General features: G+C 41.9%; 1 protein-coding gene across 15 annotated transcripts in view; it reads left to right on the top strand.

Moving 5' to 3' along the window:
* The first annotated feature begins 809 nt into the window (after positions 1-809).
* Positions 810-13,603, top strand: part of LOC110533979 (serine/threonine-protein kinase MARK2) — a 33,861-nt gene continuing 21,067 nt past the window's right edge. For 6 of the 15 annotated variants that reach the window (XM_021618584.2, XM_021618583.2, XM_021618582.2 and 3 more), the window contains exon 1: positions 1,759-3,034. In XM_021618584.2, the coding sequence (XP_021474259.2) occupies positions 2,987-3,034 (48 nt within the window). In that variant the 5' untranslated portion in view covers positions 1,759-2,986. Of the gene's footprint in view, positions 833-1,529; positions 1,692-1,757; positions 3,035-13,603 lie in introns of those variants that run through there. The other 9 variants (XM_021618591.2, XM_021618585.2, XM_021618580.2 and 6 more) reach the window with 5 other exon arrangements.

The raw sequence follows: 13,603 nt of genomic DNA, 5'->3' as shown, positions 1-13,603 counted from the left end.
CGTAACCAAGGCCCTTCTCCCCCGATTGCTCGGTTTGGCCGGACGGCCAGCTCTAGGAAGAGTCTCTGTGGTTCCAAACTTCTTCCACTTAAGAATGTTAGAGGCCACTGTGTTCTTGGGGACCTTCAATGCTGACCAAATGTTCTGGTACCCTTCCCCTTATCTGTGCCTTGCCACAATCCTGTTTCGGAGCTCTACGGACAATTCCTTTGACCTCTTGGATTGTTTTTTTGCTCTGATGTGCACTGTCAACTGTGGGACCTTATATAGACAGGTGTGTGTCTTTCCAAATCATGTCCAATCAATTGAATTTACCACAGGTGGAATCCAATCAAGTTGTAGAAACATCTCAAGGATGATCAATGGAAACAGGATGCACCTGAGCAAAATGTTTAGTTTCATAGCAAAGAGTCTGAGAAATTATGTAAAGGTATCTTTTTTTAAATGTTTTTAATTTTCTAAAAATCTGGTTTACTTTGTCATCATGGGGTATTGTGTGTAGATTGCTGAGGATATTTTTTTTTATTCAATCAATTTTAGAATAAGTCCTTTCTAAAGGCACTGTACATGTACATCATTGGGCCCTACCCTTGTGTAGTTTCAGAATGTGATTTGTTCAATTTACAAATTGATTCCTGAGGTACCCAATGGAGGGTGCTCGGTGTAGAAATGTTTTACTTTTTCGGTGGGAGCTCACATTGAGGAGGAGCCCTGATTTGATAGGGTGATGCCCACGTCTCCCCTGTTATTTGAATGATGAGCTTGGATGAACATTTAACATAAGTGGGTTCGGGGCTGTTTCTTGAGGCTTTAATGGGACAGAAGATTTAAGGTATTGCAGATAGAAAATGAACTGTCAGTTGCAATAGAACCTTGTTTCCTTAGCCTGGTCTGTTTGTGCTATATTTCCACTCCTGGTCATGCAAAACATGTTTAGCATTAGCTCTCGTTTACACAAGAGGGGGCCTCTTGGGTTCTCAATTGAAACATGGACAATGGCTTGGCCAATGTGTACAACAGTACCTACGCTCTTTTTAAATAATCATTGCTTGCGGTACTGTTTCGGTAACCTTGTCATTGAGGGGGCAAAAAGTCAAATACACTTTTTTTCTATTTGTTTTACACGGGTCCCACATGTTATGGCTCGTTTACAGAAGAGGTGCCCACCTGTTCTAATTAGCTATTTAGCGTCTCAGAACACCTGTGTGTAACGGAAGACTGAATGGTGTTGTAACATAAAAGCACTGGCTGGAACTGTTTTAAAACAGTACGTGCATATTTTGCACAATTATTTTGATGTGATATGAAAGTAGGGGGCCTTACGTTTATAAAACTGTATTGCAGTTGAGTGTCGATTCAGATGGAGCATTTGCCTGTCAGAGCACCTCTTAACATAAGGGCCTTGGACGTTAAAAGAGTAGACTAGCCTTTAGCACATCTTGGGCTAATTTGCCATATGACACGGTGTAACGTCAGCATAAACAGATTGGTACCCAGGCTAATGTTTTCTATTAGTGGCTTCGTATTTCCTTCAACCACACTGAAAAATCGGTACGCCACTGTCTGTTTAGTACAATTCGTGGAGGTGACAGATGAACATAATTAAAACTTGAATGGCTAGTCTGAAATCAAGTCAGACCTTCTTAGATCTGAAATAATCGGATGAGTAAAAAAAAAAAACTAGACACCTGGTAGGTTCCACCATATTGCTTACACCCATCAGATATTGCGGTAAATGTGTAGCTAGCTATGGTTAGTGTTTGATTTCACACTGGGTTGTTTGGCCAGCTGGAAAATAATCAGCGTAGACGCAGTCGAAACCTGGGGGGCGCTTCAACTCTAGTTAGTCTATAGCCCACCCGAGATTCAGCGACCCAGCAAATTGAGCATAGCGCGGAGGGACAAACTCGGAATTAAACTTGATTACATATGTCGCTTTAGCTAGTTATTCTGATATTCAAACCTGCTAGTGTAGACAACGAGCTACAACTTATATACCACATTTATAAAAGCAAGACCAAAGACGCACCGAGCGAGCTAACTTACTGGCCAAGTAACATAGCAAGCTAACTAACGTACGTAGCTGGTCAGGAAGAATACAGGACGTTGCGGTTGTTTTGCTCGTGTACCATTTTAGCTAACCGGCTAGTCGGCAGTTCATTTTCAGTTTAACTCGCGGATTCGTACCTCTGCCGTGGAGGGAAACTGGCCTACGCTATCTAGCAATCTAGAGTTGGCAAAGCAAGCTCGCTGATAACGTTTTCATCATTACAACGGAGGGTCGATAGTGTATTATAGTTAATGATATTTAACTAGCGAGCGTTTTTTTTATCCCTCTAAATAGGACGTTTGGACTGCTGCTATCGGCGTGGCCAAAGTTTGGTAGAATCCCCGGACTAGATTTGACCGTCTACTTGTGGGAACAAACCTCGCTTTGGGTGGAGCTTTGGCTCGTATAGCCCTCTAACTTGACAGCTCATCCTTCCACTGCACAGCTCCGTGTGTAACTGGCAGATCACTTTTCTCCATTGAGTGGAATAGGCGTACCAATGTAAGATAGCTTGTGAATGCAGGGTTACCTTTTCACGTGAATAGCTGTAATTCCAGATACTTGTGAATCCAGAACTTTGAACAGTACTTATATTCTATTGATAGGTAGCTAACTACTAACGTTATATTCCTACTACCTGGACTAGGTATGGTATTTCATTGACGATTGAGTAACTTCAGCTAGCTGGATAGCTAGCTAGTTAGCTAGCTAGAACTTTAGCTCGCTAGCTAACTAGCTAGTTTAATTACTCCTAGCTAGCTAACGTTAGCCCCGAGCTAAGGCTACGTATGAGTAACTTTTTGATAAGTTGGCTAGCTAACTAAATTAGCTACACAAACAATATAGTCCCCAGTTCAGCAATAACAAACACGGAGGACAGATGTACAGTGAGTTTTGAGATTCTGTTAAGAAGTTACCCCCCGAAAATCTGTTAAGATGTCAACCCGGACGCCATTATTAACAATTGAACATTCGTCAAACCAGGTAAGCCAACTGCAGTTGCGGTATATCAGACAATTTTTAGGTAGCTAATTTAGCTAGCCTGAGCTAGTTAACCTAAACCACATAAACTCTCTTTCTTTTCCTAGCCCTCAGGCTTGCTATCTTCCTAACTTGGCTACCTTACCAATCACATTGTTTGTGGCTAGGAGGTATTGCATGGTGTAGAATATATATATATTTTTTTATAGATATTTAGCTAGCGAACTATGATTAAATAACGTTAGCGGGCTAATAGCCTAACTAGTTAGGAAACGTTATTGTAACCAGGTTTAGACACTTTATGAAGCATTTCAGTATGAAATGCCAATACTTTTTAAAACCCACTTTTCCATGTCTTCTTCAAGTCGTGTCAACAGGAGCAGATGTAATCTCTAACATGAATGTCTACACAGAATATATCAATCATGTTTACTTTTATATTTTTTTGACAACTTTATAGGTCTTCCCCTTTTCCTGTATGCCCCCACATTGTTTGAGTGACTTTGTCTAACTCGTCAACAGATCATTCACTGCCAGTAAGTCAAGTTGTAGGCCCAACTAGATATTGCCACTTCTACAACTGTTTAGAGTGTGAGCTGCATCCTCTGCCATCTTGTTTGTGTTAGCCAGTAGCTCGTGTCTGAACTAGAATGGGGGATTCCATCATACAAATTGCCTGAGAGTGTCCTAAATATACTTTAGTAGGAATAGCTCAAATCAGGTGTAAGTAGAGGACATCATAATTTACATTTGTGCATTTGAGCAACTCAGTCATGAACACACATCTGCTTGCAGTGAAGGCTGGCTCTCATTACTGACATTAATGTTTTAGTCAATAATGACATTATGAAGCAATTGTCTATTCAAATCACAAATTGCTGATCTTTATACATGGGTAGCAGAGATGTTGACGCATTCCATTGTGGTGAAAATACCCTAACTTGCACATACTACTAATTCCAAGGTTTTGTTTGCCACTGAATTTGGCTAAAGCAAGGAGTGGTACCCTGCCCAGCTTGTTTGATTACAGACTGCTGTTGACCAGGGACTCGATGTTCTTCTTACCCCAGTTTCTCTGTTCGTTAAAACCAGCATTTCCAGTTGAGCTGGGCGTAGGATATGTGTGAAGGCCAAGGGGAGTGCTTCTTTTCTCCACTTTGGACAGATTAGCATTATTTGTATGCACGCACATCTGTCAGTTTCCCTGTGTGTGTACTTATACATTTTAGCAGAGGCTAATATCCAGAGCGACATACAGGTGCAATTCGGGTTAAGTGCCTTGCTCAAGGGGACATTGGAAGATTTTTCACCTAGTCAACTCAGGGATTCTAACCAGCAACCTTTTGGTTACTGGCCCAATACTCTTGACCGCTAGGCTACCTGCCTCCCACTTTCTCCTGCATCTGTTAGTAATTATGGTTCTGGATATGGCATCATATTTATGATTGGTCAATGAAAGATGAAGATAATCTTTATCCATCTGGTTGTAGGCCTATTGAAAACAATTAGTAAAAACCTATCTGGTTTCAGTGACAGTGTCTTTGTTTTTACCAGCCCTTAGTGATCTTGGTTTCACCCTGTGGTCTTTCTGTCATGATCTAACCCCAATCATATACTTGTGGGTATTAATAGCTCACATAGGCAGGGGTGGGATGATTTTAAAAGCTTGTGTCAACACTCTTTTTGTTCCACCTTTGTTTAAAATTATCATTAGGTTTCTTGTCTGAAAGGATTCATCACTATCGAGTATTCCTTTTATTTCTCAGCTTTGTAGCTTGTGCTGTCTTCTCTGAGGAAAAGGTTGACAGATTTTTAGTTCTGCTACGTATTTTTACATTAAGGCTTACTAATTCATGTATTCTCTTACAACAGGCTACCTGTCTTTATCTATACTGAACAAAAAATGTAAATGCAACCATTTTAGAGTTAAAGTGTGTATATATAAGGAAATCGGTAAATTGAAATAAATTCATTAGGCCCTAATCTATGGATTTCACATGGGCCCAACCACTGGGGAGCCAGGCCCAGCCAATCAGACTGAGTCCGTCCACCACCCCAGATGATCCCCACAGGTGAAGAACCCAGATGTGGACATCCTGGGCTGGTGTGGTTACATGTGCGATTGTGAGGCTGGTTGGATGTACTACCAAATTCTCTAAAATGACGGAGGCGGCTTATGGTAGAGAAATGAACAGTAAATTCTCTGCGAACAGCTTTTGTGGACATTCCTGCAACCAACATGCCAATTGCACACTCCGTCAACTTGAGACATCTGTGGCATTGTGTTGTGTGACGAAACTGCACATTTTAGTGGTCTTTTATTGTCCCCAGCACAAGGTGCATCTGTATAAAGATCATGCTGTTTAATCAGTTTCTTGATATGCCACAACTGTCAGGTGGATGGATTATCTTGGCAAAGGAGAAATGCTCAGTAACAAGGATGTAAAAAAGTTTGTGCACAAAATTTGAGAGAAATTAGCTTGTTTTGCATATGGAACATTTCTGTGATCTTTTATTTCACCTCATGAAACATGGGACCAACACTTGACATGTTGTTTATATTTTTGTTCAGTATAGAATATATAAAACCAGAGCCCCAGTGGTGTGTGTTCCTCCAGTGCACTGCAGGTCTATGTGATTGTGCAAGCCTATGGTTGTGGTCCTTTTTATTTTAGCAGCTTGAGTTGTGCTCAATTATAATTAAAGACTAAACAAAACTGGGTTGCAATTGAAACTGGGTTGCAATTGACTTTTCTCTCCCCCATAGTTCCACTATGCCATGTGTTTTGATTTCAGGATGTTCTACTCATGTTATTGAGGTAAAGGACTGTCAGAAGTGTATGGAGAGGGGACTGGAGGGAGAGCTCAGTTAGTGTCTATTTGTGGTTCTTGCTGCCGCTACCATGACTGGAAATAGCCGTGTGTGATATTAATACCCAGATAAATGACAAGCTGGCTCACTCGCCTCCTTTATTTACCAGTTTGTCTCTCTCTCCCCACCAGTCTGTTACTTTGTTTACTCGCTTTTCTTCTTTCCCTCTTAAGTTTCAATAAATTGAGCAGGCAAGAAACACTTTTCCTCTGACAGGTAGCCTAACAATTACTAATAGGCCTATTTTTTTATTAAATATGTTCACGTCTTTAGGCCCAGGCAATTTTTTTTTGTTGGAAAAAATGTGCTTGTGTCCTTGTTTGACTACTGTGTTTTTGCTCAGTCTGAATTGAAAGCTTTTCTCTGAGTATGTTAAGGAGAGCGAGATGTGAGGCGACAGCTAGGCTGGAGTGAGTGAGTGTTTTGTTTCTGTGTGTGTATGAGAAGGTTGGGGAGGGAGGAGGGCAGAGTAGAGGACAGGTTTAAGCAGCAGGTCCCCATGGCAACACTCCCACAGCAAGACTACTTTTTCATAGAGGGACCATTCCTTCTGATCTTAGCAACGCTAAAGCATTTCCCCAACCTCTCATAGCAGTATTGCACATTACTCCAACAAATCTTATGTTCTCGATTGTTTAAAGTTATCAAGTATAAAATAACATTAGTGCAATTGTGACAACAGGCACAAGTGTAAGTCAACAGATACTTTTAGAGGGTACAGTTTAGAGGTCGACCGATTATGATTTTTCAACACCGATACCGATTATTGGAGGACCAAAAAAGCCGATACCTATTAATCGGACGATTTTTATTTATTTATTTGTAATAATGACAATTACAACAATACTGAATTAACACTTATTTTAACTTAATATAATACATCAATAAAATCAATTTAGCCTCAAGTAAATAATGAAACATGTTCAATTTGGTTTAAATAATGCAAAAACAAAGTGTTGGAGAAGAAAGTAAAAGTGCAATGTGCTAACGTTTCAGTTCCTTGCTCAGAACATGAGAACATATGAAAGCTGGTGGTTCCTTTTAACATGAGTCTTCAATATTCCCAGGTAAGAAATTTTAGGTAGTATTATAGGACTATTTCCCTTTGACTATTGGATGTTCTTATAGGCACTTTAGTATTGCAAGTGTAACAGTATAGCTTCCGTCCCTATTAGCGAGCGCTAACTAGCTAGCCATTTCACTTCGGTTACACCAGCCTCATCTCGGGAGTTGATAGGCTTGAAGTCATAAACAGCGCAATGCTTGACACACAACGAAGAGCTGCTGGCAAAACACACGAAAGTGCTGTTTGAATGAATATTTACGCGCCTGCTTCTGCCTACCACCGCTCAGTCAGATACTTAGATGCTTGTATGCTCAGTCAGATTATATGCAACGCAGGACACGCTAGATAATATCTAGTAATATCATCAACCATGTGTAGTTAACTAGTGATTATGATTGATTGTTTTTTTTATAAGAAGTGTAATGCAAGCTAGCAACTTACTTTGGCTTACTGCATTCGCGTAACAGGCAGTCTCCTTGTGGAGTGCAACGAGAGAGAGGCAGGTCGTTATTGCGTTGGACTAGTTAACTGTAAGGTTGCACGATTGGATCTCCCGAGCTGACAAGGTGAAAATCTGTCGTTCTGCCGCTGAACTAGGCAGTTAACCCACCGTTCCTAGGACGTCATTGAAAATAAGAATATGTTCTTAACTGACTTGCCTAGTTAAATAAAGGTATTAAAAATAAAATAAATCGGAAAATCGGCGCCCAAAAATACCGATTTCCGATTGTTATGAAAACTTGAAATCGGGCCTAATTAATCAGCCATTCTGATTAATCGGTCGACCTCTAGTACAGTTGTGAATGCAATACATTTCAAGAAATGTGTATTGATGGTTTAAGCTGGACTAGGGGGATGGGGATAAGAGGGAGAATGGTTGCTAAGGTAGATGGGTAAAGCTAGTTCATCAGCCTGTTATATATGGACCAGAGCATGGAAAAAGTTTTCAGGTTAATTTCTTGAAGAGTTACTAGAGAACTAGTTACTGAGCACATTCATCATGTGTTTGTATGTGAGTAACCCGATTTGACACCTGGTAAATGTTTGAAAAGGTAATTGGGCAGTGTTTTTAAAAGGGGTGTGGTACAGAGACTACTACAATACACGGATTTGCTCATCTGTTAAAACCAATTGGTGATGAGTTTTAAGGAGATCAAAGTTGTGCTTCCTGTTGTATTCTCTTTAGTATTGGGGAATCCTTGACCTTCCCCCTTCTATTTTTTTTTCTCTCCCTCTCATATCCGCCCTTCTTTCTCCTGATTGTATCTGTGGCACAGCTGTCTGAGCATGTCAGCTCTTGTCCATCGGGCTGCCTCCCTCCCTGGTCATGTCTCACCAGTGCTGCTGCTCCCTTAGCCAGACAAACCTAGGCACGTCTCACTGGCACTAGGAACCTGACCCTGTCATTGTGTCAGCCATTTTGTTAACTTTTTTCTTTTTTTGTATGGGGGGTAAATCGCAATACTTCCTCAAATTACCCAAACAAACTTCCTGTTGACCGTTGGGACCTGCGAGGTTGTGTCTGGCCCTCTGGAGTGCCTGGCTGTGTGTGCTGTGTGTCCTATTTTAGCCTGAGACCTCATGGCCCCCTGTGTCCCACTTCTTGGTCATCCATCCAAGCCATCAACACCCCCTTTATGCTTTGAAATCTGTGTCGAGGGGGACATTTACAATCTCAACTCTGTCCACACCTTTTTCTTAGAGCATAGCTGAAGTCTGTCTCTTCATAGAGGAAGTGACAAGGTTCCTATAGCTTGAATGGTATCTGGATGGTCAGTTCTCATGCTACTGTTAGCAATGGATGGAGTCCACAAGTCCCACTTCAAGCATCAAAATAACAGGTCAAGTACATTTGCATGTGTAGTTGTTTTGTGCGTATCGCTGAATGATTCATGTAGGAGTTTTTTTGACAGAATGATAGCCGGCTGATAAGTGAGTTTTTTTTCCCCAATACTACCGGCTAATATATAGAAAATGATTATTTTGAATTTCAAATCTGTCATCTTCAAGTGTTTGAGTGTGGTTCTTGCCTCTCTCCACCTGAGGCTGAACAAAGAGATGTGGGGCTGTATATGTAATTGATGAGACCCTCTAGGTCCCTCAGGCTTTTCCTGGTTGCGCTCTCCTCAGCCTTTCTCTGTCTTTCGCTGTCAGTCAGTCAGCCCTGGAGCTGAGCTTCCATGACTTTGACGGTATGTCTGCGTTGCTCTCGGTTTTGTCTGATATTATGTGTATTTGTGAACATGTTTTATTTATGCATCTTTGAATGTGCCGCTGTCTGTGTGCCAGCCTCTGCGAGTGCGTTTTAGTTTGTGTGGTAGACTAATGTGCGTATCTGGTAGGGATAGAAGTGCCGGCTGCTGTGCTGAAGGTCAAAGCTGTGTTTGTGAGGACTGCGACTGCGTTGCTGACGCTCTGTTACTGCAGAGCATCCTCTGCAGATGAGCTGGGTGCAAGACACCTCTTTGACATGCAGTGGACACTTTCCCTCACACTCCCGACAAACAACAAACCCACTGTAGAGTGATGGCTAAACCATGTCTGCCAGCACAGAAATGAAAAGGAAAACAAAAACGAGGTCCGCACACTGAAAGTGTGGTAGTCTGGCTTACCCTGTTCTGCTCTGTATGGAGCTCTCTGTGATGAGGCACTTCCTCATGCATTTATGCCAGAGTGTGTTTTTTGTTGTATGTGTGTGGGAGGGAGGGAGCGTTTAGATGACAGCTGCCTTCTGGCTCATTGGCTCCTGCTGGTTCTACAGGCAGACTTGCAACAAGCTTCTGATTTATCGCTCTATGAAAACTCTGGGGCGGGACTCAACACAGACACTACACAGGTGTTACGTAGTTGAACACAAAGCAGGCACACCTTTTGAAATGCAGATATTGGTGCGTAAAAAAAAAAAAGAGTCTTACGTGGAATGCTGTTTTGTTTCTGAAAGGGAAGTGGCTTGTTGGGAAATGTGACGTACTGTCTTTGTCTCATAGCCCGTGCTTTTTGTTTCTTCTTGGATTAAGTAGAAGAGCAGAACTTGACTTATATTACACAACGTTGTTTGTGTCAACTGTCAATTATTCACCCTAGGCCAAATAGCCTTAACATTTCTGTCCAATTCATTGTAAATGACATTAACATTGCTCTTGATAAGAATCCGTTGAATATTCCAGTTCAGAATGCAGAGAAGTAGTTCCGCTTGGGCTCAGACTTGGAACACGGAAACTAAGGTCCATACGGAACAAAACGGTGCCCGTGTCAATAGCTTTTCTGTCCACTTACGTATGCTCACAAGGTAACAATCTCCTGGATAGAGCGAGCGCAGAAGGATACATTGCAGAGTTTGTGAATACAGAGAGAGCAGGGACATGTAAACAGATACACCCCCCCCCCCCTTCAGTCACCTTGTCATCCTTGCTGCTGCCCTATGTACAGAGTCATTGAACACTGGTCACTTTAATGTTTACATATTGTTTTATCCATTTCATATGTGTATGCTGTATTCTAGTCAAGGATCATCCTATATAACTACTGTACACAGCTTTTCTATTCATATAGACTACTGTTCATACGGTATATTTCACACCCATTATATACATATATACACTGCTCAAAAAAATAAAGGGAACACTTAACACAATGTAACTCCAAGTCAATCACACTTCTGTGAAATCAAACTGTCCACTTAGGAAGCAACACTGACAATAAATTTCACATGCTGTTGTGCAAATGGAATAGACAACAGGTGGAAATTATAGGCAATTAGCAAGACACCCCCAATAAAGGAGTGGTTCTGCAGGTGGTGACTACAGACCACTTCTCAGTTCCTATGCTTCCTGGCTGATGTTTTAGTCACTTTTTAATGCTGGCGGTGCTTTCACTCTAGTGGTAGCATGAGACGGAGTCTACAACCCACACAAGTTGCTCAGGTAGTGCAGCTCATCCAGGATGGCACATCAATGCGAGCTGTGGCAAGAAGGTTTGCTGTGTCTGTCAGCGTAGTGTCCAGAGCATGGAGGCGCTACCAGGAGACAGGCCAGTACATCAGGAGACGTGGAGGAGGCCGTAGGAGGGCAACAACCCAGCAGCAGGACCGCTACCTCCGCCTTTGTGCAAGGAGGAGCAGGAGGAGCACTGCCAGAGCCCTGCAAAATGACCTCCAGCAGGCCACAAATGTGCATGTGTCTGCTCAAACGGTCAGAAACAGACTCCATGAGGGTGGTATGAGGGCCCGACGTCCACAGGTGGGGGTTGTGCTTACAGCCCAACACCGTGCAGGACGTTTGGTATTTGCCAGAGAACACCAAGATTGTCAAATTCTCCACTGGCGCCCTGTGCTCTTCACAGATGAAAGCAGGTTCACACTGAGCACGTGACAGTCTGGAGACGCCGTGGAGAACGTTCTGCTGCCTGCAACATCCTCCAGTATGACCGGTTTGGCGGTGGGTCAGTCATGGTGTTGGGTGGCATTTCTTTGCGGGGCCGCACAGCCCTCCACGTGCTCGCCAGAGGTAGCCTGACTGCCATTAGGTACCGAGATGAGATCCTCAGACCCCTTGTGAGACCCAATGCTGGTGCTGTTGGCCCTGGGTTCCTCCTAATGCAAGACAATGCTAGACCTCATGTGGCTGGAGTGTGTCAGCAGTTCCTGCAAGAGGAAGGCATTGATGCTATGGACTGGCCCGCCCGTTCCCCAGACCTGAATCCAATTGAGCACATCTGGCACATCATGTCTTGCTCCATCCACCAACAGACTGTCCAGGAGACTGTTGCACCACAGACTGTCCAGGAGTTGGCGGATGCTTTAGTCCAGGTCTGGGAGGAGATCCCTCAGGATACCATCCGCCACCTCATCAGGCGCATGCCCAAGCATTGTAGGGAGGTCATACAGGCACGTGGAGGCCACACACACTACTGAGCCTCATTTTGACTTGTTTTAAGGACATTACATCAAAGTTGGATCAGCCTGTAGTGTGGTTTTCCACTTTAATTTAGTGTTATTCCAAATCCAGACCTCCATGTGTTGATAAATTTGATTTTCCATTGATAATTTGTGTGATTTTGTTGTCAGCACATTCAACTATGTAAAGAAAAAAGTATTTACTAAGAATATTTCATTCATTCAGATCTAGGATGTGTTATTTTAGTGTTCTCTTTATTTTTTTGAGCAGTGTATTTATATTCTGACATGGCTTGTTCGGATATTTCTTTCTTTACATGTTTTGGATGTGTGTGTGTGTGTGTTAGGTATTACTGCACTGTTGGAGCTAGAAACATAAGCATTTCACTGCTACAGCGATAACATCTCATATGTTTACACGACCAGTACATATTTTTTTTTACTAACAAAGAGTGAATCGTATAAAAAGAAAGTTGCACACTCTACAGTACCTTCAGAAAGTATTCATACCCCTTGACTTATTTCACATGTTGATTGGAGCGGGTCTGGATCCAACCAGGTCTATAAGGAACTGGTGTAGTTGTCCTCGGGTCCGTTCAGAACGGGTGTCAATATTTATTTATGCATACATTTGAAGACTTCTACTTGAGGTCCAACATCCCTGTCACAACAGACAATGCCAGGAACATTGTGAATGCGGTCATAGAAGCTGGTCTTGGACCACAAATAGGGTGCTTTTTAGTTGTCTCTTGCCAAATTAGCAAATTAACTACAGTAACTGTTGGCATTTAATTTTCCCGCTGTAATGTTACCGAACCGTGACCCCATAACTGTGAAACGTACACCCTTCATTTCTGAACACTGCTACATTCATGAGGATGCTACCATGATTACACCCTTCATTTCTGAACACTGCTACATTCATGAGGATGCTACCATGATTACAGATAATCATGAAATGTGAAAAAAGGATAAGTGAGAAAGTTTGAGGAACAAAGGTCATAACCACCCAAAAAAACGCTAACACCCAAAATGATACGCTACATTATTCACCATTCAGTTCCCATTGGGCAAAACATAATCCGAAACACAACCAAAATAAACTGAAAATGCATTCAACAAGTTTGTAGTGACACGATTGATGTAGTCATTGTGTGCTAGGAATATGGGTCCAAATACTGAACTTTTGACTAATTCAAATCAAATTTGATTTGTCACATACACATGGTTAGCAGATGTTAATGCGAGTGTCGCGAAATGCTTGTGCTTCTAGTTCCGACAATGCAGTAATAACCAACGAGTAATCTAGCTAACAATTCCAAACTACTACCTTATACACACAAGTGTAAAGGGATAAAAAGTATGTACATAAAGATATATGAATGAGTGATGGTACAGAGCGGCATAGGCAAGATGCAGTAGATGGTATCGAGTACAGTATATACGTGTGTGTGTGTGTGTATGTGTGTATGTGTGTATATATATATATATATATATATATATATATACACACACACACACACACATATATCAGTGCCTTGCAAAAGTATTCGGCCCCCTTGAACTTTGCGACCTTTTGCCACATTTCAGGCTTCAAACATAAAGATATAAAACTGTATTTTTTTTGTGAAGAATCAACAACAAGTGGGACACAATCATGAAGTGGAGCGACATTTATTGGATATTTCAAACTTTTTTAACAAATCAAAAACTGAAAAATTGGGCGTGCAAAATTATTCA

Source organism: Oncorhynchus mykiss, chromosome 10 (genome assembly GCF_013265735.2).
Source record: "Oncorhynchus mykiss isolate Arlee chromosome 10, USDA_OmykA_1.1, whole genome shotgun sequence".
In the NCBI taxonomy this organism is placed as follows: Eukaryota; Metazoa; Chordata; class Actinopteri; order Salmoniformes; family Salmonidae; genus Oncorhynchus; species Oncorhynchus mykiss.
This window is presented reverse-complemented; position numbering and strand designations above follow the sequence as displayed.